This window comes from Giraffa tippelskirchi, chromosome 8 (assembly GCF_054371585.1).
Source record: "Giraffa tippelskirchi isolate mGirTip1 chromosome 8, T2T-mGirTip1v1.2.pri, whole genome shotgun sequence".
Taxonomy (NCBI): Eukaryota; Metazoa; Chordata; class Mammalia; order Artiodactyla; family Giraffidae; genus Giraffa; species Giraffa tippelskirchi.
The window spans coordinates 144,317,431-144,344,871 of record NC_137282.1 but is presented as its reverse complement, the minus strand read 5'-3'; the positions used below and the strand labels follow the sequence as shown (position 1 = coordinate 144,344,871).

The 27,441-nt window shown below is 40.2% G+C and overlaps 1 protein-coding gene across 3 annotated transcripts in view; it reads left to right on the top strand.

Annotated features, from left to right (window-relative positions):
* ZKSCAN8 (zinc finger with KRAB and SCAN domains 8) overlaps positions 1-27,441 on the top strand; it is a 55,505-nt gene that overhangs the window by 292 nt on the left and 27,772 nt on the right. For 2 of the 3 annotated variants that reach the window (XR_014062893.1, XR_014062892.1), the window contains exon 1: positions 24,820-24,890. Coding sequence is in view for 1 of the 3 variants with exons in the window: in XM_081522999.1 (XP_081379125.1) it covers positions 7,439-7,855; positions 8,506-8,647; positions 11,631-11,722; positions 12,092-12,215; positions 13,649-14,591 (1,718 nt within the window). In the remaining 2 variants the exon portion in view is untranslated. Of the gene's footprint in view, positions 1-7,344; positions 7,856-8,505; positions 8,648-11,630; positions 11,723-12,091; positions 12,216-13,648; positions 14,592-24,819; positions 24,891-27,441 lie in introns of those variants that run through there. The other variant, XM_081522999.1, reaches the window with a different exon arrangement.

Here is a 27,441-nt window from a genome sequence, read left to right as displayed (position 1 = left end):
GGCCGATTCCGCTTGCCCAAACTTTTTGCTAAGGAACCTTCAGTGAAGATACGCTTTCTTCATCGCTAATCGTTTGTGGTGTTATTTGCAGTCAGTCTTATTTGTCTTAAAGTAGAAAACTGGCCCTTTGTTATCTTTTATTGACCACTGTCCACTATTTGAATTGTTTTTATTTAGCAATTTTACATTTCCGTCACAATTGTCATTAAAATATATATAGATTTTGTTTTTGGAAACCCCAGTTGTCCTTGGAAACCTGTTTTTCCTGCTTAGTCTGTTTTGTTCTCCGTAGTGTATTCAGAAAATGACAGTGTGCTGACTGGGTAATGTACAACGAAACAGTTTTTGACGACTTCGCCGTAATATAAAATTCAACTTTATTCAGAATACTTTGTTTATTAAAGCTAGTTGAAGCAAATGCCTGAAAACTCTTTAGGAGGGGCCCCATTTCCGAAATTCAGGTGACTCATGAATAACTTTTGTCACTACCACCTCTAGAAAATACATATTTCTGTTGTTTGATTAGTTCAGTTAAGTATACTTATGCAGTAATCATAGTTTTAGCAAATGCATACATATTTTGAATTTCTGCTGCAGTTAAGTGTAAAATGTGGATGTTAAAATACTCAACTTACACAGCTTGAGATACCTATAAAACACAGTGTTTGCTTCACCTTGATTTGTAAAGCCTGGAAAATACCTTTGCTTGGTTTTATTTTCAGCTCCCAAACATCCCAAATTAGACTTAAATTAGTCTAAAGGAAGAAAGCATTCTTTCTTCATCTATTAAAAAGGTAATGGTGTTAAAACGTGTCTTCAGTAGATTATTGCATTAAAGATGAAAAGAAACTTTAAAGATTTTTTAAATTTCCTAAATCAATAAAGTTGATGAAGTATTCTTAAAAGAGGATGTAGGAAGCAGTCTTTATCCACACGGTGCTTACCAACTTAATTTAAATACAGGGGTATATACACAAAACTGTTTGAGAGGGAAGGTGTTATATTTATAGTGGACTAATTTTGTAGTACATATCTTTGTACTTGGTTATAGGCTGTAACTTTCAAAACTGTCTGATTGAAGAGGGATGAAACCAAAAAAAGGAAAATTAGCTACTAAAAAGAATAATCAAATGGATAATGGACAAGATTTGTTGGTTGATGTGGTTTGAAATATGAACAAATCTAATAATTAGATGACTCCCATCAGTTTCACTGTTGAGACTTTTAAAAATATCATTTAGTGCTATATTACTATTTTAACATCAACAATGTAAAGTTCTTGAATGATGCACACTTAACACTGAAACTTTTTATAGCTAATACTGATGAGTATTGATTATAAGGTGGAAGGTGGCCAGTAGTTCAGTAGTTAAAGATGAACCTTGACTTTAGGAAATTCATAAGAAACCATGGTAAAACTATGACTATACATTCAAAACAGAGCTTAGAATTCATGTCCCATAGTAATGAATTTATTAAATTTTATTGACTTTTTAAATGAATTATTTTAAAAACCATGGATGTTGGTCCCATGTGTCCAAAACAAAAGTGTCTGTCTTTACCTCTTGTCTCAAACCCTCCACAAAATCTCAGCCTTTTGCTGAGACTGAGAGATTTCACTCTTCCCTCAAATCTCTATACCAGGAAATTCCCCCACTTCTCTGTAAAGTTATTATCTATGAATTAAACCCTTTGTTGTTAATCACCATATTTAATCTTATCTCTTGCTCCCTGGTTTCTCCATCTGTAGTTTACTCGTCAAACTGTTGTTACCAGTCTGTCTTGATCTTAAAGATAATTTTCCAAATTCTCTTCCTTTTCTGTCCACACTCTGTAAGTAGGGGTTCTTAACCTTCCTGGAGTTCCTTGGAGGGTGTTTGATGTACGAACACTGAAAATGTAAACTTTTGTGTGTATGGGCTTTTTTATGGAAAGAAGTGCTGTGTGTGGCCTCAGATGCCTGAAAGATAGAGACACTGACTTGAAGACTCATGTCAGTAACAATATGTAATCTGATTTCTAAGTGCCGACCTCTTCTTTCCCTTGGTGGACTACAGGTCTGTGATTTTATCTTGATATTAGCATTTCTTGCCAATTGCTTTTGGATATGCCTCCTTTAGTTATGCTATTCTCTGCAGTGCTGCCTTCAGTTACATTTTCTCCAAGCCCTTGTCCACAGTGTTGCCATTGTGATCTTTCTGGCCTACAAATATGTAATATAACTTACAAAGAGATACAAAGAAAAAGATCAGTGTCACAAAAACCATGACCATGGGCAGACACTTGCAGTACATACTGTATACAAGGTGATAAATCCTGTGCCTAGACCTTGCAAAAACTAACTTGGCAAAAATGAGCACCTTAATCTACCAGGGTGGGGGATGTTGGCAGCTGAGGAGTGGGGGCAACAGGGAAGACCTGATTTAAAAGGTAATAGATAAGCTGACACTTTTAAGTTAGAGTTCAGTGATTTCTGCAACACTAGGGTTTATCAGCCATAACACTGACACTTTGAACCAGATCATTCTTTCTATGGAGAATTATGTTATGCACTGTAGGATGTTTAATCACATCTCTGGCCTCTACCTACTAGCTACTAGTAGCATCCCTTCCCAAATGTTTCCAGACATTGCTAAATATCTGGGATATGGGAGGAATTGAGAACCCCTGAGCTAAAGAGCTCTACAGCAGAGTGGAGATAGGAGAAAGCCACATTCAGAAAAGGCCGTATGAAAGAGAAAGAAAAGAAAGTGCAAGTGAAGTAGCTCAGTCATATCCGACTCTTTGCAACCCCATGGACTGTAGCCTACCAGGCTCCTCTGTCCATGGGATTTTCCAGGCAGGAGTACTGGAATGGGTTGCCATTTCCTTCTCCAGGGGATATTCCCAACCCAGGGATCGAACCCGGGTCTCCCACATTGTAGGTAGATGCTTTTTACCCTCTGAGCCACCTGGGAAGCCCTATAAAGGAAAGTTCATAGCAGATAAAGCAAGACAGTTTTACATATCATAAAGGGCCTTGCATTTCATGCTGAAGAGTTAAGTTCCTTATTGAAAGATTTTAAGGAGGTGAGTTGTATTACGTATGTGTTAAAACAGTCTCTGTAGCAGTGTATTTAGTTTGATAGGGCTGCCGTTAACATAGTACCGCAAACTGGATGGCTTCCACAGAAATTTGTTCTCCCATAGTTACGATGGCCAAAAGTCCAAGGTCACTGTGATAGCAGGGTCATACTAACTTCTGATTGTTATTGACAATCCTTGGCATTCCTTGACTTGAAGCTGCATAACTCCCATCTCTGCCTCCATAGTTACATGACTCTCTTGTGTCTTCACATGGCCTTCTCTTTGTATGTATCAATCTCCATGTCTCTTCTCTTCTTATAATTATACCAGTCATATTGGCTTAAAGGCCCACCCTACTCCAATATATAAAAGCGTCTCCCTACAATGCGGGAGACCCAGGTTCGATCCCTGGGTCGGAAAGATCCCCTGGAGAAGGAAATGGCAAACCACTCCAGTACTCTTGCCTGGAAAATCCCATGGATGGAAGAGCCTGGTAAGCTACAGTCCATAGGGTCGCAAAGAGTTGGATATGACTGAGTGGCTTCACTTTCACTTTCACTCCAATATAACCTCATCTTAATTTGATTAAAACTGCAAAGACCCTATTTCCAAGTAAGGTCACATTCACCAGTACCAAGGGTTAGTACCTCAACATATTTTTTTTTGGAGGGACACAATTCAACCCACAATAAGCAGCTTTGTGGAGCATGAAGAAAAGCATAACCAAGGGCAGAAAGATCACTTACCACTGCTACTTCAGGCAAGAGTGATACCGGATACCAAAGGTGAAAGCCATAGACGTATATCCCACAAAGAAACAGGCCCCTGTAATTGAATAAGTCTAAAGACTCAGGCCTTGTATGTAAAACTTAGCTGCTCAACAAATACAAATACAGTCTGTGTCGAGTATTATAAATAACGGCCCTCTAATCTTCTTCCATTCTATCAATAAGATAAAAGATAAAGACGTCTTCTTATAGGAAATAAAGAATTAAGTTAGAAAGTCAAAACTCCTTTGCAACTAATAATACACAATTATGGAAAAAATAACATTGAAGTGATACTTGTGTAACAGATATGTAGACTAAGAAGGAAATCACTTCCAATTGGAATCATTAAGAAAGGATTTTAAAGAAGAAAGCATTTTATCCAGTCCTTTGAGAATAGGTAGTTTGAGTACTAATGAAAGAAATTAGAAAACTTAAATAAACAGACGACATACCATGTTTATGATGTGGGAACAATACTGTTTAGATGTCACTTGTCCCTCAACTAAACTATAGAATCAACACAAATCCTATTCCAGGAGTTTTGTTCTGTTTTTTTTTAGAAAACAATTATAAAATTTATACCAAAGGCAACAGAACTAGAAAAACTAAAATAATTCTGAAAATGAACAACAAAGTTGCAGAACTCTTAGTAATTTATTTCAAGATTTAAAAAGCCACAACTGTCAAGACAGTTAGTATTGGCGAAAGGAATAACATATACGTCAGTGGAACAAAATAGAGATTCCAGAAGGAGATCCACACATAAAGTCCATTGATTTTTGACAAAGATGCAAAGACAATTCAATCATTTCAGTTCAGTCGCTCAGTCGTGTCCGACTCTTTGCGACCCCGTGAACCACAGCACACCAGGCCTCCCTGTACATCACCAACTCCCTGAGTCCACCCAAACCCATGTCCATTGAGTTGGTGATGCCATCCAACCATCTCATCCTCTGTCGTCCCCTTCTCCTCCTGCCCTCAATCTTTCCCAGCATCAGGGTCTTTTCCAATGAGTCAGCTCTTCCCATTAGGTGGCCAAAGTATTGGAGTTTCGGCTTCAGCATCAGTCCTTCCAAGGAATATTCAGGACTGATTTCCTTTAGGATGGACTGGTTGGATCTCCTTGCAGTCCAAGGGACTCTCAAGAGTCTTCTCCAACACCACAGTTCAAAAGCATCAATTCTTCGGCGCTCAGCTTTCTGAACCGTCCACCTCTCACATCTATACATGACCACTGGAAAAACCATAGCCTTGACTAGACGGACGTTTGTTGACAGAGTAATGTCTCTGCTTTTCAATATGCTGTCTAGGTTGGTCATAACTTTCAATACGTAAAGTTTAATCTTTCCTGCAAATAGTGCTGCAACAATTTGATATCTGTATGAACCTCCATCCATACTTCAAACTCTAAACAAAAACTAACTTAAAAGTGATCATAAACCTAAAAGTAGAAATATAACCTATAATCTTTGTGTTCTTGGATTAAGCAAAAACTTCTTAGATATGACAACAATAGTACAATCCCTAAAAGTTGACAAATTAAATTTCAAAAAATTATGAATTTCTATTCTTAAAAAGGCACTGTTAAAAGAATGAAAAGAAGGAGATATTTGCAAGTCACATATTTCGTAAAGGACTTGTATCCAAAATATGTAAAGAATTCTCAAAAGTCAATTATTTTAAAAGATCTAATTCTAAATATAGGAAAAAGTCAAAGAACATGCAGTTGTCTGTTGGTATCCATGGGGGATTGGGTCCAGGACCCTCTTGGATACTAAAATTTGTTGATGCGCAAGTCTTATGTAAAATATAATAGTCTTTGCATATAACCTACACACATCCTCCTGTATACTTTAAATCATCTCTAGATTACTTATAATCCCTAATAAAATATAAATGCTTTGTAAATAGTTGGTGATGTGTGGCAAATTCAGATTTTGCCTTTTGGAACTTTCTGGAACTTTTCTCCCCCAAATATCTTTGATCCATGGTTGATTGAATCCAGGGATGTGGAACCCATGGATATAAAGGACCAATTATATGAATGGCAAATAAGCACAGGAAAGGATGCTCAGCATTATTAGTCAGTAAAGAAACGCAAATTAAAACCTTATGAAATACCACTATGTCTTTTAGAATACCAAAATCTATGTGTATGTGTATATATATGTGTGTGTGTGTGTGTGTGTGTGTTTCAAATGCTGGTCAGAATGTAGAACAATTGCAGTTCTCACATATTGCTAGTGGAATGCAAAGTATTATAGCCACTTTGGGAAACAGTCTGGCAGTCTCTTATAAAGTTATCCGTATACTTACCTTATGACTCAGCAGTTTTTTTTCTGGATATTTACCCAGGAGAAATGTTTACACAAAAATTCATATGCAGATATTTATAGTGGCTTCATTTGTAATCATCAAAAACTGGAAGCAACTGAGATAGTCTCAACTAGAGAATGGATAAACATTTATCCATATAAGGAATAAGAGGGCTTGCCAGGTGGCGTTAGTGGTAAAGAACCCGCCTGCCAATGCAGGAGACGTAACAGATGCAGGTTCTATCCCTGGGTTGGGAAGATCCCCTGGAGGAGGGCATGGCAATCCACTCCAGTAGTCTTGCCTGGAGAATCCCATGGACAGAGAAGCTTGGCGGGCTATGGTCACTGGGGTCGCAAAGAGTCAGACACGACTGAAGCAACTTGGCACACACGTGGTCATAGGAACTCCACTGTTGAATGCTTGCCGTGCCGTGCTATATAAGGAGTAAACATCTGATACATACACTAATGTTGATGACTCAAGTACAATATGCTAAGTGAGAGATGCCAGACTCAAAAGGCTACATACTGTATGATTTTATTTATAAAACATTCTGTGTCATTAGTTTGTGGGACTAGGTTTTGGGGTTGCAAGTGTTGATAGGGCATCCAGATTCCTTAGAGGTGCAGGACCTGTGCCCCAGAGAAGAGTTTACAGAACTTGAAATAAAGTCGATAGTAGAAGTTAGTGTGGAGATGAGGGGGTTGGGAGTGGGGTGGAGGGTGGAGCACACGTGGGATAACAAATGTTACGTGGAGAAGAGGAAAGTGTTAGGACCTTTCTTGACAATATCTTGAGCTGGATTATGTGGAAATTAGTCTTATGTTGAGAGTGAGGGGCAAGTTAAGAGCTGCAGTGTGTCAAAACAGTATAGCTGGTATAGCAAATGCCAAAAGGAAACGAATCAGCAGCACGGAGTGTCAGATGAGATTAAATATGGAATTTCAATTAGACTCAGTCTACATGGTTTCCTGACTTTGTTTAGCCATGTTCCACATCCCCAGGAGAGAAAGCAGAAGGAATTCCCAGATGGAATTGGCATGGCAGAAGGCTAAGAAGGCAAGGAGTTATTTCTGGAGAGGATCACTTAAATGACATCCATGTCATGGTAGGGAACTTGTTAAGATATCTCAGTAAATTATTGTGACCTTTGGCTTGCCTTTATACTATTTGTCATTTTCTGTCCCCAAAGAAGTACCCTTAAAGAAGAGGCCCTCAGAAGATTCTTCTCTTAAGAAGATAAAGAAGGTAGTAGAAACGAGTCTCCTGAGCTTTTCTGGCCCTCAATGGCAGCAGAATCAAGAAAGTTTTTAGCCACATCCCCACTAGACCAGGTTCCTGAAGAGGACCTTGTAATTGTCAAGGTAGAGGAAGATCATGGTTGGGACCAGGAATCAAGTCTACATGAAAATAACCCTCCTGGCCAAGAGCTGTTCCGCCTACGCTTCAGGAAGTTATGCTACCAAGAGACACTAGGACCCCGAGAAGCTCTGATCCAACTCCGTGCACTTTGCCATCAGTGGCTGAGGCCAGATTTGAACACCAAGGAGCAGATCCTGGAGCTGCTGGTGCTGGAGCAGTTCTTGACCATCCTGCCTGAGGAGCTCCAGACTCTGGTGAAGGAACATCAGCTAGAGAACGGAGAGGAAGTGGTGACCCTACTGGAGGATTTGGAAAGGCAAATTGATATTTTGGGACGGCCGGTACGTAGAAGGAGGTGGGCATGTTGTGACTGTGAGAGTCCAGGGACCTGGGTGGAGGGACATTGATACAAAGGGGGAGAATAAATGCTGAGCATGAGTTTTGTTATAGGAGAATGAAAATAGTTATAGTGTGGCATGGCTTCTATCTATAGAGTTCTTTTTATTCTTGTAAAGGATATAAATTCATTTTTTTATCCTCATAACATCCCTGCAGTTGTATTATTATTCTGTTTGTCAGATGGGGAACTGATGCATAGAGAAGTTAACTTATTTTCCAGAGGAAACCAAATAACTAAAGATAGATCTGAGGCCAGAACTCAAGATTTTCTAGTTCCTTGTCAAAAATTTTTTCCACTGAAGAGTACTGCTTTAAGTTGCTGTTTATGATTCTTCTCCTTTCTTGAGAGTACAAAGTATCAGCATTTTGTGCATCAAGGAGGGCATCAGCAGAAATCTTTTCCTTCAGTGCTAAGCAGAAATGATGCCTTTCTATGAGAATCAGCATGTTTGTGTTCCTTACTGCCCCTTGGAAGTAAATAAGATTCTGCTTTTTCCTTCCCCCATGTATATTCCTTTAGATGTGCTTTTTCTTACATTGTTCACTTCATTTCTCAGAGAGATTCCTTGTAATGCAAGTGTCTTGTTTCCAGGTCCCAGCTCGTGCACATGGACATAGGGTACTCTGGGAGGAGGTGATGCATTCAGAATCTGCACCGGAGCCTCCAGATACTCAGCTCCAACCTGTGGCAACACAGCACAAATCTCCAGTGCTCCAAGAGCCACACGATAGAGGTGAGGTGCCAGATTTCACTGATGAGGAGTGAGGAAGTGAAAAGGAAAGAAAGTACATTCAGGACACCTGTCTATTTCTGGGGATATACTCTTGAGTCTGTGTGTCAGTAAATATCCTGGTCTTCATCAGACTTTTGTTGCTGAAACACTAGTTTCAGTATTTGTTGATGCTCCTTCAATGAATCAATGATTGCTAAAGTGATTATTTTCTATCATTGTTGTTCAGTCGCTAAGTCATGTCTGACTCTTTGCGACCTCATAGACTGCAGCATGCCAGGCTTCCCTGTCCTTCACTATCTCCTGGAGTTTGCTCGGATTCATCTCCACTGAGTTGATGATGCCATCTAACCCTCTGTTGCCCCTTCTCCTTTTGCCTTCAATCTTTCCCAGCATCAGGGTCTTTTCCAGTGAGTCGGCTCTTCACATCAGGTGGCCATAGTATTGGAGTTTTAGCTTCAGCATCAGTCCTTCCAATGAATGTTCAGGGTTGATTTCCTTTAGAATTGACTGGTATCTCCATGCAGTCCAGGGGACTTTCAATAGTCTTCTCCAGCACCATAATTCGAAATCATCAATTCTTTGGCACTCAGCCTTCTTTATGGTCCAACTCTCACATCCATACATGACTACTGGAAAAACCATAGCTTTGACTGTACAGACCATTGTCGGTAAAGTGGTCTTTGCTTTTTAATATGTTGTTTAGGTTTGTCATAGCTTTCCTTCCAAGGAGCAAGTGTCTTTTAATTTCATGGCTGCAGTCACCATCTACAGTGATTTTTGGAGCCCAAGAAAAGAAAATCTGTCATTGCTTCTACTTTTTTCCCTTCCATTTGCCATGAAGTGATGGGACCAGATGCCATGATCTTAGTTTTTTGAGTGTTGAGTTTCAAGCCAGATTTTTCACTCTCCTCTCACTCTCATCAAGAAGCTTTTTAGTTCCTCTTCACTTTCTGCCATAAGGGTGGTGTCATCTGCATATCTGAGGTTGTTGATATTTCTCCCAGCAATCCTGATTCCAGCTTGTGATTCATCCAGCCTGGCATTTCACATGATGTGCTCTGCATATAAGTTAAATAAACAGAGTGACAATATACAGCCTTGTTATACTCCTTTCCCAATTTTGAACCAGTCAGTTGTTCCATGTAAGATTGTAACTGTTGCTTCTTGACCCATATACAGGTTTCTGAGAAGACAGGTAAGATAGTCTGGTATTCCCATGTCTTTAAGAATTTTCCACGGTTTGCTGTGATACACACAGTCCAAGGCTTTCGCATAGTCAAGGAAGCAGAAATAGGTGTTTTTCTGGAATTCCCGTGCTTTCTGTATGATCCAGTGAATGTTGGCAATTTGATCTCTGGTTCCTCTGCCTTTTCTAAATCCGACTTGTATATCTCGAAGTTCTCATACTGCTGAAGCCTAGTTTGAAGGATTTTGCGCGTTACCTTACTAGCATGTGAAATAAGCACAATTGTCCAGTAAGTTGAACATTCTCTGGCATTGCCCTTCTTTGGGATTGGAATGAAAACTGACCTTTTCCAATCCTGTGGCCACTGCTGAGTTTTCCAAATTTTCTGACATACTGAGTGTAGCACTTTAACAGCGTCATCTTTTAGGATTTTAAATAGCTCAGCTAGAATTCGATCACCTCCGCTAGCTTTGTTTGTAGTAATGCTACCTAAGGCCCACTTGACTTCACACTCCAGGTTGTCAGGCTCTAGGTAAATGACCATACAACCATTGCTATCTGGGTCATTAAGATCTTTTTTGTATAGTTCTTCTGTGTATTCTTCCTTCCTCTTAATCTCCTCTGCCTCTATTAGTTTCTGTCCTTTATCATGCCCATCCTTGCATGAAATGTTCCCTTGATATCTCCAGTTTTCTTGAAGAAATCTCTAGTCTTTCCATTCTGTTGTTTCCTTTATTTCTTCACATTGTTCATCAAAGAAGGCCTTCTTACCTCTCCTTGGTATTCTCTGGAACTCCGCATTCTGTTGGGTACATCTTTCCCTTTCTCCCTTGCTTTTCACTTCTCTTCTTTTCTCAGCTATTTGTAAAGCCTCCTCAGACAACCATTTTGCCTTCTTGCATTTCTTTTTCTTTGGGATGGTTTTGGTCACTACCTCCTGTACAATGTTTTTATATTTATTTGTTCATTGTAATGGAGAGTGTTCCCTCCTTCCCCTGTTTTATTTTATTCATTTTTTAATTTATCAATATGTACTCATAAATTCTTTTTTTTTCTTTCTGTTGTTCTCTTTATTTTGATGCTTAAATTGTCTCAGAGTTGGCCATAGTAAGCCTCTTCCATCTGACTCCTGCATCCTATTGACTTTTCTCCATCATTTTTGTGAATTTTCTTACTTCTTACAGAACAAGATAGGATGTTCTAGTCTCATATCATACTTGTACTGTGTTTCTTATTTTTTTATTTATGTGGTTTCATAGTTTTTTTTAATTACTAGATTTTTAATGTTTCTAAAACAATTCTTATGTAAAATTCTAATACCTGTTGTGCAAGACACAGTAGTCCATTTTGATTCTTTTATTACCCTGTCTGGTAGCTATAGGAAGCAGATACTGGTAGTCATAGTAGACATTTCAAAAAAGTGATAGAGTTAGTAGAGATTGGTTCCCATATTTAGTTTGACAAAAGATTAGGACCTAAAGAAATACTGTGTACAAGCACAAGGATGGACTATAGCTTTGATGGTAGAGAAGAAATTGTAAAGCAGTTCCTGTTGGGAAACCAGTAAACATTCTGTTTTTGACATGTAGCTTCAAGCTGAGTGGACCATCAAAGTACAGGTGTTTTGTGGGCAACCATAGGTATGGACACATAGTCCAAGACTAACAGAATTTCATATGCAAAATCTCTGGTATGCATATCTGCTGGAATATACAAAATTTTGGAATGTGTTAGTGCTGGTTCCTATAACCAAAGAACAAGGCTGGTCTCATTCATAGCTCCTTTTTCCTCTCTCAGCCATATCAGTTTCACAGAGTCCTACCCCTTCCCAGAAAGGAAGTCCTCGAGACCAGGAGATGACAGCTACACTGCTTACAGCAGGGTTCCAGGTGAGTTGTGCTCCTTCTCACTGAAACCTCATAGCTCTTACTCAGAGTGTTTGTGGCATCTACCCCATGTCTAGACTGTCTGTAGCAGTACTCACTTAAGAACTTGCTCCACATTCTAATGCATAGAGACAGATTGATCCTTGATTTCCACCACCCTCCCACCCCCCCCGACCCACCCCACCCCCCACCCCCCCCCGGCCCCGTAAATCTGGTTCATTTTCCTGCTCTGCCCAGCTAGCTTCGCAGATCCCTTTACACAGTACTTTCTCATGTCGTGATCCTCTCCACCCCTGATGGGTCTCTCTGATACTCTGGGTTTAAGCTGTGGAACAGTCCCAGTCCCCAAATGAGCATCTTGTTTTGTTTCAGACTTTAGAGAAGATCGAGGACATGGCTGTGTCCCTGATTCGAGAGGAATGGCTTCTTGATTCATCCCAGAAGGATCTGAGTAGAAATAACAGGCCAGAGAATTATAGAAACATGTTCTCCCTGGGTAAGGAGAGCTCTGGTTGTTATTGTTGAAGATCTTTTGTTTATGTGTACAGTAGCTTTGAGCTTTCTGAAAGACATAGTTGAGTTTAAACTCAGGATCCAACAGAGAGAGAAAATACTGAGACTTCTGGAGTTCTGAAAGGAAACTTTTGTGGCCACTATGGAAAATAGTATGGGGTTCATTAAAAAACTAAAAATAGAGTTACCATATGATCCAGCATTCCCACTCCTGGATGTATATCCGAAAAAGACAGATGCTTTAATTTAAAAAGAAATGCACCGCCATGTTCAGTGCAACATTATTTACAATAGCCGAGACATAGTAGCAACCTAAGTGTCCATCAGCAGATGAATGAATAAAGATGTGGAGGTTGGGTGTGTGTGTGTGTGTGCGTATAATGGAATACTACTCAGCTGTAAAAAGAATGAAACAATACCATTTACAGCAACATGGATGGACTTACAGATCATCACACTAAGTGAAGTAAGTCAGAGAATCTAAAATTAGTGAAATCTAAAAAATAGTACAAATGAACTTATTTACAAAACAAAAACAAACTTAATGGTTACCAAGGAGGAAGGTGGGAGGAGGGATAAATTAGGAATATGGGATATATGGGTTTAAGATACACACTACCATGTATAAAATAGATAAACAACAATATTCAGAAACTATATTCAGTATCTTACAATAGCCTGTAATGAAAAAGAATTTTAAAAAGAGTATATATATATATACACATATATGTGTAACTTGCCATACACCCGAAGCAAACAATATTATGAATTTCCTGTACTTCAGTAAATAACCAGAAAAAAATAATTTTAAAAAATAAAAGGAAACTTTTTTGCTCTCTAATCTAGGACTAATCTTGTAGCTGAGTATTGGTCTCCTATCCAAGTACTAACCAGGACCAACCCTGCTTTAGCTTCCAAGATCAGACGAGATCGGGCACATTCAGGGTGGTATGGCCGTAGACTGGGTATTGGTCTCTTTGCCAGTTGGATATTGAAATCTTTTGGTGCTCTCTGCGTTCATGTAGATTTCTCATACTTAGACCCATTGTGCTCCTCCCTTTTAATGACTGGGACTTTTTTCATTCCTACTCCACTCATTAGATCTTTTTGTAGTTCCATATTCCTTCTCACTCCCCAATTTCTGCTTCTCCTCAGGGGATCCCTTCTCTACTTTAGTCCTCCTTCCAACACCCCTGTTTCTTGATGGCAGTTCTTCCCTAGTTGGCATATGTGGTACCTCAGTTTGTCCCTGCTCCTTTCTCCCCATATTAACGAAGGCATTTTGGAGACAGATGGAAGCTTTCCATTTACTCTTAACCTCCATGTGTATTTTTCTTTCCTCTATTTGATTTCTTTTTCCTAACACAGAGACTAGGAAGTGACATTCACTTGATATTTATTACATTTTTATTCCAGGTGGTGAGACCAGGAATGAGAACAGGGAATTAACTTCAAAACAGGTAATATCTACTGGAATCCAACCACATGGAGAGACAGCTGCCAAATGCAACGGGGATGTTATCGGGGGTCTTGAGCCTGGAGAAGCCCAAGACCTTCTGGGCTCATTAGAGAGGCAGCGGGGAAATCCCACCCAAGAGAGACGACATAAATGTGATGAATGTGGGAAGAGCTTTGCTCAGAGTTCAGGCCTTGTTCGTCACTGGAGAATCCACACTGGGGAGAAACCCTATCAGTGTAATGTGTGTGGTAAAGCCTTCAGTTACAGGTCAGCCCTTCTTTCCCACCAGGATATCCACAACAAAGTAAAACGCTACCACTGTAAGGAGTGTGGTAAAGCCTTCAGTCAAAACACAGGCCTGATCCTGCACCAGAGAATCCATACTGGGGAGAAGCCATATCAGTGCAATCAGTGTGGGAAAGCTTTCAGTCAGAGTGCAGGCCTTATTCTGCATCAGAGAATCCACAGTGGGGAGAGACCCTATGAATGTAATGAGTGTGGGAAAGCTTTCAGTCATAGCTCACACCTCATTGGACATCAGAGGATCCACACTGGGGAGAAGCCCTATGAGTGTGATGAGTGTGGGAAAACTTTCAGGCGGAGCTCACATCTTATTGGCCATCAGAGAAGCCACACTGGGGAGAAACCCTACAAATGCAATGAGTGTGGGAGGGCCTTCAGTCAAAAGTCAGGCCTTATTGAACATCAGAGAATCCACACTGGAGAAAGACCCTATAAATGTAAAGAATGTGGGAAAGCTTTCAATGGGAACACTGGCCTCATTCAGCATCTGAGAATTCACACAGGGGAGAAGCCCTATCAATGTAATGAGTGTGGGAAAGCCTTTATTCAGAGGTCAAGTCTCATTCGACATCAAAGAATCCACAGTGGAGAAAAATCTGAATCCACAGGAGTTTAGGGAAAAACTTCAGTCGTAGATTGGGCATTATTCAACATTAGAGGAACCATGTGCTGATGAGAGGTCTTTCACTGAAAAAAAAAAAAGGCAGAAAGTTCAGCATCATTACAACCTTATCTAGGGTCAGATTGATAGGGGTGGCAAAGTTAGAATAGCTCTTCAGTAGTTTGGGTCCAGTGCCTTGATACAAATTAATTAGTTTGACTATCTTTGGAGGTGTCTGATAGACTGGTGCTCCTGATGGTCTGATCCTTTAGAAGCTTAAAATAGCATTAGAGAAAATTGCTTGTGTGGCTTGAGGCACTTGGTCTTTTTGGTGAGTAGCTGTAGGTTTGAGAGAGGCTACTCCTCCTAGTTCCTCTGCTTCTTCTGATCTCCTGTGATCCCTGTCTCCCATTTATTCCCCTAAAGGTGCATTTTGTGCTCTTAATCTGATCTAAGAAGCTGTTTTAAAGTTTGAAGCAGGCTCTGTATGAGACTTACACTTATATTTAGCTTTCTGAGCTCCTAGTTCTAGGGAAATTTTTATAAATACTTAATGTATTTATGCTTAAGTGTACATTTTATTTTATTCTAATGCTCCTGATAGTGGAAATCCATATTCCCATGCAAACTCAGAATGCTATATTTTTAACAGCACTCCAGCATTTTTCTTCATTTATCACCTTCACTGACTCCCCTGAGTCACTGAGCATCCATACGTATCCTTCACCACCCCCAGCCCCAGTACCTGTGTCAGCAAAGGAAGTGGACGCATTAGTGATGGTTGTGGGAATGATGCAGAGAAAGAGGTGAGTGGAGACTCAGCAGCAGCAGCTTGGCTGCTCTTGAGCTTGGATGGCTATACTTTTCGGTAATTTGACTCTCCTTTCCACCTTCCCACTGTACACTGTAGTACAAATAGGTATTTATACTACCCTCATTAAGGCGTCACATGGGAAAAAAAGAGGTGCTTGAAGAAGACATAAAAATCCTGCAAAGAATGTACACTCATCTGTTTTGGTCCATCACAGTACTGCTCTCTCAGGTTCCTGTCAGTCTGCACAAACCCCCTGACTAGATGGTCTGCCACTCTTGTCTTTACCGTGAACCCACCTCCTTAGATGGCCTCAGCACCTCGCTCACTCTTTATTGTTTCCTGCCATTAGCTTTACATATCTACAGTGTTCATCGGTTGAGTATTTCACCTAACAATTCCTCTTTCTTCTGAATTCTGGCACATTCCCTCTATCATCCAGCAAAGACACAATAAACTCATCATCACCAGGCACTATAGTTCATCGTTGAAGCTTTTAGTATACCAGGGGATACTGTATAAAGTAATGAGGCTGGTTTAAAGTTACCACCAAGAACTTACAGAAGAATCCAAACATGGGTTGTCTTTTTAAATTGGGCAGTTCTAGCTATTCTAATAGTATTGTTATTCCAAGTACTACCACTCCTCTAGATACTTGGAACACTCTCAAGATTCCCATTTAATACACCATTCAAGAAAAACGCTCTATTACTCTTTGAATTTCATCTCATCTTTGACCATCTGGTTATGCACTTATTCACCATATTTGGAATTGAGTAACTTTTAGCTGTTTCCAAAATCACCTTTCAGAGTGGGAGTTGATTCCATTAATCTTATTCAGAAGAATATGACATACATTGTGATGAAAGTTCCAAGAGAAATTATACATTGTCACACTGTGACTATCCTGAACAGGGACTACACTTACTAATAATGTTTTATGATTAATGTTTTTAAAAGTCAGTCATAAAATAATACATCATAGAGATCTGCCTTTTGGATCATAAATTCCTTCCCTATAACATCCCTTCTGTGCTATGGCCCACTATGGCCCATATTGATTACTAATCACATCAGAGTTATCCACACCTATTTCATTGAGCCATTGATATCCACTTGTCATTTGTCATCCTGGTTTCCTTGGTTAACTTTGTCAAAACAGTGCTTTTCATTATCTTTTATTTTCTTATTTTCTCTTCTCCCTCTGCTTCTCCCTTTTTTTAGCCTATAGATTACTATTCCTAACTCCTTTGTACTTGAAATGACAAGAAACCAGAAACAAATCTAGTTGTCTCTAGATCTTTGCTCTCTGCTTCAGTTGTGCCTTACTTTCTGTAAAATAACTAATTCTGCCTGAGGCCAATGTTACCTGTGTACAAATATTATACAGGATGGGTACATTGTCAGAGGGAGAGTGCGTATATGCACGTGCATGTATGCACACACTCCTCCCAGATAGTTCAGAGGAACAATAGTCTTCCAGTGAAAGCTGTTAGCAGAGCACCGTGGTATTGAAATGACTGTAGATGTACCAGCTAACATCTCTTTACATTACTCAAAGTAATGTATAGCCAGATTACTTAACTCTTAGAATTACTGAGCATCTGGCAGAGATTTAGACAAGAAAATATGACCAGGAACATGAGTATTATACTGGGATGCATGTGAGAAAAGACTATGACTTGACAGAACAATATATGTCAAGGCTGATTCAGCACACTTGTGCTGCTGCTGCTGCTGCTGCTAAGTTACTTCAGTCGTGTCCGACTCTGCGACCCCATAGACGGCAGTCCACCAGGCTCCGCCATCCCTGGGATTCTCCAGGCAAGAACGCTGGAGTGGGTTGCCATTTCCTTCTCCAGTGCATGAGAGTGAAAAGTGAAAGTGAAGTCGCACAGTCGAATCTGACTCTTAGCGACCCCATGGACTGCAGCCTACCAGGCTCCTCCATCCATGGGATTTTCCAGGCAAGAGTACTAGAGTGGGGTGCCATTGCCTTCTCCGAGCACACCTATAGATGTAGCCAAATAGTGTAAGACAGCAGAAAAGGGATGTTGTTTCTTTGTGGGCATAAGTAGAAGTCCTTTCTTGGTCTACAGTTTTCACTCTTAGTGTTAGAATATTATTGATCAGTCTGTATGACCTTACTTTGAGCTCCTAACTATGAGTGACAGCACTAAATTCCTTTATCCTGCAGATTCTATTTTTATACTTGTAATCTGAAATTAACTGTTCACCAGTACTTTCTTCTCCCATCCTCAACTTTTTAAGACCTAGCATAATAAAGTGGTTCTTCCGTAACAGTTGCCATCCAACATGGTCTTAGGAGAGACATCTTAGGTTTCAAAGATTTTCTGTGTTGAGTAAGGTGGTCGTGGTTGATTCCCATATAGAACAGTTAGTTTTATTCTTGGTTCTGGGGGTCTAGCTATTGCTTTTATTTATTGAGCACTTACTATGTGCCAAACCCTAAGTTATGTATTTCTCGTGCTTATGATAGATATTTTGGTATCTTATGATATCTTCCATTTTATAGATGAGGAAACTGAGGCTTAGCTGAAAAGTTACTGGGGAAGGAAATATCCAGTATAGTGCAAATCCATTACAATTATTGGAAAATTGGTTGAAAATGTCATTTGGTTTATTATTATATCATCTTTAAATGTTGATAATTTTGGTGCTTTGTAGTATTAGCTAAATTCTACAAGTAAAACATGTTTAAAATCTGTGAGGAAAAGCAGTAACTTATAACTCAAATACATTTCTCTCTAAACTGCCCCAGGGAAAGTGGCATTATGGGGGAAAATGAAACATCCATGTCTTAGGCCAGGCAAACGGACATTTAGGATGACAACAGTAAGTTCATCTACAGCATAAGATGTGTAAAAGCTTCAATTTTACTGCTCATTTCCAACACCATTTTCTTATTATTCTATCATTCATGGTTTTTCAAACATGTCATCTGTTGTTAAACCCCATTTCCTCATTAATGCATTCTTAAAACTTCTCGTTTTTGACTTTTGTAGTCACTCCACTGAAATGTCCTCAGAATTACCAGTGGATAAATATTAATGCCTTTTCTTAGCTTTTATCCTTTTTTTTTTTTTTTTTTTTGGCCAACCCAGGTAACATGTGAGACCTTTGTTCCCTGACCAGTGGTTGAACCTGTGCCCCCTGGGATGCAGAGTGGATGCAGAGTCTTAACCATTGGACTGCCAGGAAAGCTGCTGTTCTTGTCCTTTTTATATTTCATAATTTTTGAATTGACGCTGCATCTCGGGAATTCTCCTTTGAGAATTGGTCGATTTCTTCACTTTTAGCTTTTCTCTATGCATCTTTTTTTTCCTCCTCTCCACTGGAAAAAATCCTTGTCTTAATTTTATTCACTACTTGTTCTATACTCCTCTTTATCCATTTGGATTATTTTTACTTCTATATTTCAGTAACTTAATATTTTCTACCCTATGGGTTGTCTCTTAACTTGTGAACTTTTCCACGGGTACTTACATAACTTGGTATTTAGAGACAGAACTCATTACTGTGTCCCCAACCACCATTTTCCTTTTAAATAGGCATCTTTGGTTAACATCTTTACCCTTAACAGACTCACTACCCTTCATATTTCTTATCCCAATCTTGGAGTGGTCTTGTAGTCTTTTTCTGGTTTTCACTGTTCATGTCCAATATCTTGTTAAGTTGTTCCAATTCTTAGTTTTCTCCTTGAGGCTGGATTTTTTTTTTTTCCTTCCCATGTTTCTGCCATTTCTTCATATCCTTCTCTGCAGATCCGTATCATCTGAGGCCCAGGTTATTGTAATTCTTGCTTTTCAGTTTCCTGGCTCCCAAGATCCCTACCTTGTATCCTTCCAAGATTGTCCTCCTCGAACTCCATTTTTCTGATGTCTCATTTCACAAGATAATTTTCACATCAGGTAATTCCTATCAGAGCAGTGATAGGACCTTGTCCTCTATTACCTTGTCCTCATGTTTAATCTGCCTCAGCCTCATTTCTCTCTAGCATAGTCACCTTGATTCATCATAGTCAGACTTCCTGTGACCTTCCACTCATGTCTTATAAAGCCCTTGCCTCTGTGCCTTTCTCATGCTGTTCTTTTGCTTAGATTTCTCTTTGGCCCCAGCTCATGTTCATTACTCCCTTCAAAGCCTAGCTTCCATTATATCTTCTGAGTGAGCTCTCCCTGATGATTTCACCTCACTGAGACCTCCCTTATTCTGTGCTGCCTCAGCACTGATCCTTTAAGTTTGTAGTGTGGTCCATGCACTTACTAATATGTTGTTTTGTAATTATTTTCTAGCACTCTGTATTGTAGTTTCATGTTTGTATTTATTTCCAAAATTAAATTGTAAGCTCCTTGAGGGCAGGAATAATAACTTTTACATTTGTATCTCTGCACCCCTTAGTGCCTAGTACAGTGCTGAGCATAGTAGGTGTTTAATAAATGCTTGTCAAATTATTGTGTGCATTATTTATGGTGTTGTATCTATAGAAATATTTACACTGCTTTCAAGGATATATGTCTCTTCATTTTATGCACAGACCCATTTCCATTGTACGTCAATAACTGCATTCAAGATGGAAGACAAAAAAATTCAACTTTAGGAGGGTATGTGTGAAAAGTTGAAATGTGAAGTTTTTCATTTGTTCAGATTTGTTTATTGGTTAGGAAGGAAAATAGGAAACTCTAAAGATTACTGTTTATCATTGCAAAAGTGCTTGAAAATAGGCTTTTTGTGTCTCAAGTAGACCATTGGTTCCTAACTGGAGAAATTTAGCAATGTCTGGAGACAGTTTTGGTTGTACTATCAAGGGATGGCTTGGGATACCACTGACATCTAATGGATAGAGGCTAGAGATGTTGCTAAACATTCTGCGTGCACAGGACAGCCCCCACAAAAGAAAACATTCCCAAATTCCATATATTTAATAGTGCCTGAGAAACCCTGGTCTGGATATATTTAAGGTATCTAGTAAAAAGAAGAGAGAAAATACTAGATTTTTTTGCAATTAGAAAAATCAGCTATGCCAAGCTTTATGAGAATCTGTTTATATATTTTGTAGTTTGTAATATAAAAGTCTTAATGTTTGAAGTTCACAGCAACATACATGTATGTTTTAAGGTTTCTCTCAGCATCAGATCTGCCTTCCAAAGTGGAAGGTGTGGTAGGAGTACAAGTCTAGTTTTAGCCTTCTGTATCTTGTTTTTTCACATAAAATGAAAGATAAAACACTGGGGCCTATCTCTTTAGCAGGGAGCCTGCATATCAAAGATTTAGCTTTGGGGACAACACATGACCCTTAACCACCCCTTGGGCAGCCACTAGACAGGAATGACTGCTAACTTCCTAAGGAAACCCTAAGCAGACCCACAGAAAGTTTTTAACATACTCTCTTAATCCTGCTTAAGAAGACACATGTAGGGGGAAATATGGCTAGTCCGAAATACAATTAGGAAATTAAGTAGTGTAAAATTTAAAAACTAGTCTCTTTTTGCAACTCAGTGGTACTTTTGACAGATTTTAAAAGGATCAATCCCAGAGTTAGAAAAATAAGCATGTAATACATCAAAGAAATAACTGTTGCTCTGATGTGTTTAATTACTCATATAGTCTGTAGAATGCTAGATTTCGAAGTGACTTGAAATCATTTTCCAGTCCATTATTCTGTAAGGGAAGGTCCAAAGAGGTCCTGTGGCTTGCACCAGGTGATCCATTAAGTTAATGGTACAGGTGGAAACAGAATCCAAGCTTCCAGAGGCTTTGCCTCTTTGACTAGTTATGACCCTTGTTTTATGTTCTTGATTCATACAGTGCCATAGAATGTAGTCATACTTAGTGCCGCCTCTTGTAGTGTTTCATTTTAGGAATTATTACTTTTATCAGCTTGTATGTCCAAAGCAGTACACTGGTGTCTTGAGTTAAAATGAACGCCTGAGTAGTCCAAGGGATTTTGCAGTATTGCAGCCCCTTTTTGAAGGTCTTGCTCTCTCAGGTCGGTCCGTAATTTTGGAGAAAGCACATAGGATGTGCAGCATTGGCATTCAGAACACTAACAATGAAAACCGGAGCTCCTGCCGTCCAGTGTGTAGGTTTTAGGAATCCTCTAACACTGGAAATGCCCTTTCCCAGCTGCAGTCTTTAAATTCCAATATTCAAGGCTGATCCTACCCTGGGTAAAATCAGGAAGTTAAAAAAAAAAAATCACCTTCGTGACGGGTGAGGCAGGAATTGCGAATCTTGCGAAAACTTGGGTCAGAGGCTGTCAACAAAAATGATCAGGCACGAAACCTGCAGCCGGCCCGCGAATCCAGGACTGCCAGTCAGGGTACAAGCGAGGCTCCGCCCCGGAAGTTATGAGAGACTTCCGCCCACGAGAAATTCTCGGAGCTAGTTGCTTTTCTGGCTGCAGTAGGGTCCTTTGCCCTTGGGCGGTAGTGTGGTGGCCACTGCTCAGCTGCAATCCCTCGGATTCCCTCTCCCTGGGCGGGCCGGGGTGGATCATGGGCGTGAACCTCGAGAGGCGGGACGGTGAGCAGTAACCCCAGATGCAACCTCTCGGGGAAGGGTTTTTCTTAACGATTTACTGCTGCTGGAGTACACATTTGGAACTACTCTTGGGATTATAACCCCAGTCTTTCCCGAGGTCTTCAGAGATTTATTGAATCACATTAGCAACGTGTACACCTGGTACATTTGGAATCAATGACCACCAAATCTCTCAGCTTGCCATCCCAAACAAAAGGGAGAAATGGCAAATGACTGGAAATAAGTATTAGGAGATCTGAATTTAGGAGAAGTTTCCTCTTCCACAACTGCATGCCTTGTCCATATTTCCCTTAGAATGCAGAATACATCTCTATTTCAGCTTGGCAATAAATGATGGCCGATCCCCTTTAGCAGTAATTTTTCCGTCCATACCTGGGCAGACCCGCCTTCCATCAAGGGCGGTGCTGTTCTCTCCTGACACACCTCTCCATATGCTCTCCCAGTAGTGCCCCCAAGGCAATGGCAAGGAGATTCCTGTGGCACAGGGCCGCGCCTGCTAATCCCAGTCTGTGATCAGACAGCCCTTTGCAAGTTAGCCCCTTATTTGACATGGCTTGTTACCCCTCCTTCCATAACCCTCAGTAATTAGTGTAACAGCTATGGCAGTCTGCTTTCTCTGAGTAAATTAATGTTTCTTTTACAGAAGTATTGCAGAAAAGGGAGGCCTCACGAGGAATCTTACTGAACTGCAGACTCTCCAGTTAAAAGAAAGCTGCCTGTCAATTTTTAGAAGAGCTGCTTTTGCTGGTTCCAAAGATTCTGTTACTAGAAAACTCTGCTCTGACCTGGCTCCAGCAGCCCCTTTGACAGTGGCTGAGGCCAGTTCCTGACTCTTCTGCTGAGTAATACCAGGTCTGAGAATGGGAGCCACATTGTGGGAAGCGGGTGGTGGGAGAGGGTTGGGAAGGTGGCTAAGCTGGAGGACCTCAAGAGGGAGTTGGATAAACCTAGAAAATAGGGCAGCAAAGGAGAAGTATTTATTGTTATCTTAAAATTTTTAGCCTGTTAGTGATTCTTATTTTTCCCTACGTTTTAGGCATGCAAGTCTAAAGTCAGACTGTCTCTATGCTTCCATTTCCTCATAAATGAGGATGATAAAAGCACTTGCCTTTTACATTGCTCAGAGGTTAAAGCGTCTGCCTCCAATGCAGGAGACCTGGGTTCAATCCCTGGGTCGGGAAGATCCCCTGGAGAAGGAAATGGCAAACCACTCCAGTATTCTTGCCTGGAGAATCCCATGGACGGAGGAGCCTGGTAGGCTACAGTCCACGGGGTCGCAAAGAGTCGGACACGACTGAGCGACTTCCCTTTCCCTTTCCCTTTACATTGCATGAACATTTCATGGTACATCAGAAGTGCTATCTAGATATTTGTTGAACTTATTTCTTCCTCTCCTTACTTTCCTGGAACTTGCCCTACTCTGCTGATTTATTTGCTTATACAGTGATTCATAATTTCATATGTTTTTTTCTAGGTCCCAGTTCTTGCACACAGTCAAGAATTGATCTATTAGTAAACGTCAACTCTGGCAGCAGCAGGAGAACCACTGCCTCTCCAGATTCTAGCCAGGAATACACCATTGAACTATTAATTATAGGGATCCTCTGCCTACAGGAAAATTATTAAGTGTTAAACTCTGACATTCTGTAGTTTTCTGAAGATCTGGATGTAAGATCTCTCTTACATCTATCTTGCTCACCAGTGCCACACTGTTTAATTACTGAGGCTTTGTAATATATGTTTAAAATTCTTTAGAACAACTGCTGATAGGGCCCACATGGGGTCTCATCGTTAAGCTGGCTCATTATGTTGACCTCACAGACAAAGAATAAAATCACAGTTATCCTTGAGACTGACCAAATTGCCCAAACAACATTCTGATTTCTCACTGGCGCTTACCTTCTCAAAGCTATGAGACCACCAGATTCCAGACCTCCAGCTATGTGACCACAGGACTCAACTACAGGCTAAAAATTAACCATCCCTTCAGAGAATTTTTCATTGGCAGGGTATAAGAGAGACCCCATCAGAAAGGGAGGACACTGGTTCTCTTTAAGGGCCAGTCACTCTGTCATTTCCCTCTAATAAATTTCCCTTTTCTTGCCTGACTTCCCAGCTCGCTCTCTTTTTCTCTGCACTTGCCTTAGAACTGCCCCTTCTTGCCCTTCTTCTTCAGCTGTTCCAGGCAGAGTCTTGCTTGTTTGGTTTTCTGTATTAACTTTAAAATCTTATTAAAAAGTTCATATTTTATTGGAATAGTGTTAAATTTACAAATCAATATAAGAATTACTTTCTAAGACCTAAGCCTTGAAGATCTATTCGTTGGTTCCCCTGGGTGGCACGTGAAAGGAGTTGGGACTAAACAGATCTAGGTTCAAATTTCATCTCTGCTCTCTTATTAGTTGCCCGACCTCAGAAAATTTACCTGTTTCTCAGATTTCTTATACATGAAAGGATGACTGTAATGTCTACCCTGCAAGTTTGTGTCTGTGTGTGCGCAGTAGCTCAGGTTTGTCCCACTCTTTGCGAGCCCATGAATTGTAGCCCGCCAGGCTCCTCTTGCCGGATTCTCCAAGCAAGAATACAGGAGCAGGTTGCCCTTTCCTCCTCCAAAGGATCTTCCCCACCCAGGGATTAAACCCAGTCTCTTGCGTCTCTTACACTGGCAGGCAATTCTTTACCACTGTGCCACCCAGAATTAAAAGAGCTAAGAAGACTAAAATGTTTTTTTTTCTATGTAAAGAGAATCGTTTCCTCTCTTGCTCCTTTCAGGGATTCCCTCACGAACCATTGAGAGGGAAGCCTCCAGGATCCTAGAGCGGACGACTTGGTGTCTGGGGCGGGGTTTTGCGGAAGTCGACCTCTGGAGGCCGCTGGAGGCATCAAAGGCCCCTCGGTTCGTCAAACCACGTTTTTCCTGGTGAGACCTCTCGACTTTTTCCTGGGTGTGGAGTAAGCTCTTGGGCGAAGGGCCCCCGAGGGGGGTGGTTACGAAGCTCTCCACCTGGTTGCCTCAGACCTGCCCCTCACTCTGCCGCCTCTCCTCTCTCTGCCTCTTTCTTTGCACACACCTCCCTTCTTTTTTACCCCCTTTTCCTTTCCCTCGTCCCTTTTTTCTGTCCTTTCCCTCCGACGCCTTCTTTTCCTGTCCTTTCCCTCCTCCCTGTCCTCTGGGTCGTTGCCACACTGGCACTGGAAATTCTCCTGCAGCGTCTCGGAGGCCCGGAGGACTGACAGTCGCTGAAGTGACCCTCCTCGCTTTTCTGGCGGAGCCCTATTTTTGGGTGCGAGGAAGGGAAATCGGCGAATGGAGGAGACCTTTTCTCTTGGCCCTGTGTCCCCAGCTCTGCTTTGTTGTGATAACTTTAGTAGCTCACCGACACTCGACAGTTTCATTTGGATGTTTTTGAAATATTTTCATTTGCCTCAAAGAAAAAAAATCAGTTTTAGCTGAATATTCATGTAAGCTCCTTTCTTTTGATGTCTACTTTGCGTTTCCCCTCCGCCTCCAGCCGTTTTCTTCTGTTTAAAAGATGAGAGCAAATGTCCCTCTTTATTCTTGATAGCTTTTCTTTGACATTAAAAATGTTAAAGTAACTGATAACAACTCAGAGACGTACCTTATACATATTTGTAGCCTTAAGATAATTCATAAAAATATTGTATTTATTGTCCTTTATAGTTGCCTTAAGTCAATATCAGCAATTTGGGGCTGAGAGGGAAAAAGCGCACTGAAGTAGCCACAGGAAAGGCTAATTCAGGTGTGAGCCAGCTACAGATCAAAGGGGCTTTGGGTAGGACTAGGAGTTCTCCATGGTTTGCTAAGGACAAAGCACCTTGCACCGTATGCTCCATGGTGACCACATTTCTGACTTTGGGCAAGGGTTCATTTGAATGTGACCTGTGCACCAAGTGACCCTTTTTCAATATTGCCAAAGAGCTGCTTACTGTTCAGAGAAACTTGATAAAGCAACATCACTTAGAAATAAATGGCACAGTTCCTAAGCCATGTGGAATGTAGTGTCCATGTGACAATACACTTGTGACTGATTTGTAGGACTTGAAACTGAATTTAGGAAATTAGAGGCTTAAAATATACATGTTTGTGTAAAGAAACATTAGATACAGGAAACTAATAAAATTGGCTACCTGTGGAGGTGGCAAACTGAGGGGGAATCAAGGTGGAAACAAGTTTTCTCTGTATCTTTTTAGATCATTTTGACTTTTGAACTGTATATTTCCTGTTCAAAAACAGCCAAATTTTTTAATAAAACTTTTGGAGTAGTTTCGAGATCTGGTCATTTTAGATTTACAGAAAATTGTGAAAGTAGTACAGAGTTCTTATATCCCCCCACATTTAGTTTCCCTATTGTTAACATCTTACCTTATGTAGTATATTTATCACAACTCTTGAGTTACTATTGCATATTATTATTAAAGTCCATACTTTATTCACACTTCCTTAGTTTTTACCTAATGTCCTTTCTTTATTCTAGGATCCCATCCAGCATACCATGTTACATTTAATTGTCATGTCTCCTTATGTTCCTCTTGGCTGTGACACTTTCTCACACTTTCCTTGGTTCTGATGACCTTGACATTTTTGAGGCATACTTGTCAGGTTTTTTGTAGGATGCTACTCAATTGAAATTTGACTGATGTTTTTCTCATTACTGTACTGAGGTTAGAGGTTTGAGGGAGGAAGACCACAGAGGTGAAATGCTATTCTTACCAAGGGTTCACACTGTCAACTTATGACTGTTGACACATAAAACAACTTGTAAAATGGAAAAAGGCAGAGGGTGATAATTTGTGGAATTTGAGTTTGAAGCAAAAGTTTTTTAAGTTTGGAGATAGAATTGATGTAGTGTTGTTGTCAGGGTATAAGAGAGTGGGAACAATCCAACAAGTTATCCACACATTGGTCTAAATTACAAAGATGGAATGGATACTTCTTTGGAGAGATGGAGAATCTATTCTGTCACAATTCCAGAGGAGACAAAACATCCCTGTTGCTAAAATACTGTCTGTTGTAGCCACATCAGCTGCAGCAGTAGTAGTGGTAGCAGTAGACAGAGCTTATTTAATCTCCATATCTCTCTTCCAACACAAATAGTGTGGACTTGTGAGTGGTAAAACAATGATGGTGTTATTGTTGTTTTCCCAAATTAATTCAATATCAGTTGAATTTCTAATTTTTTGCCTTCTCTATTCCTGTGCTCCGTCATCTGTTCTACTCTCTGCAAATCTCTTCAACTCCTATCTTGTTTCCCAATTTAATTAAATGTGACAAAAAGTCTTAAGTAGAAACTATGTTATTTTTATATACTCATAACCCAGATTTTGTGTTTGAGTTGCCTTTTTAAAGTATATATTTAAATAGTATATTAGTCAGATGTTCATTCCAGTAGTTTTGTGGTAGTACCAAATGAATAAAAACATTTGACCTGACCACATTTGATCAGTGTGTC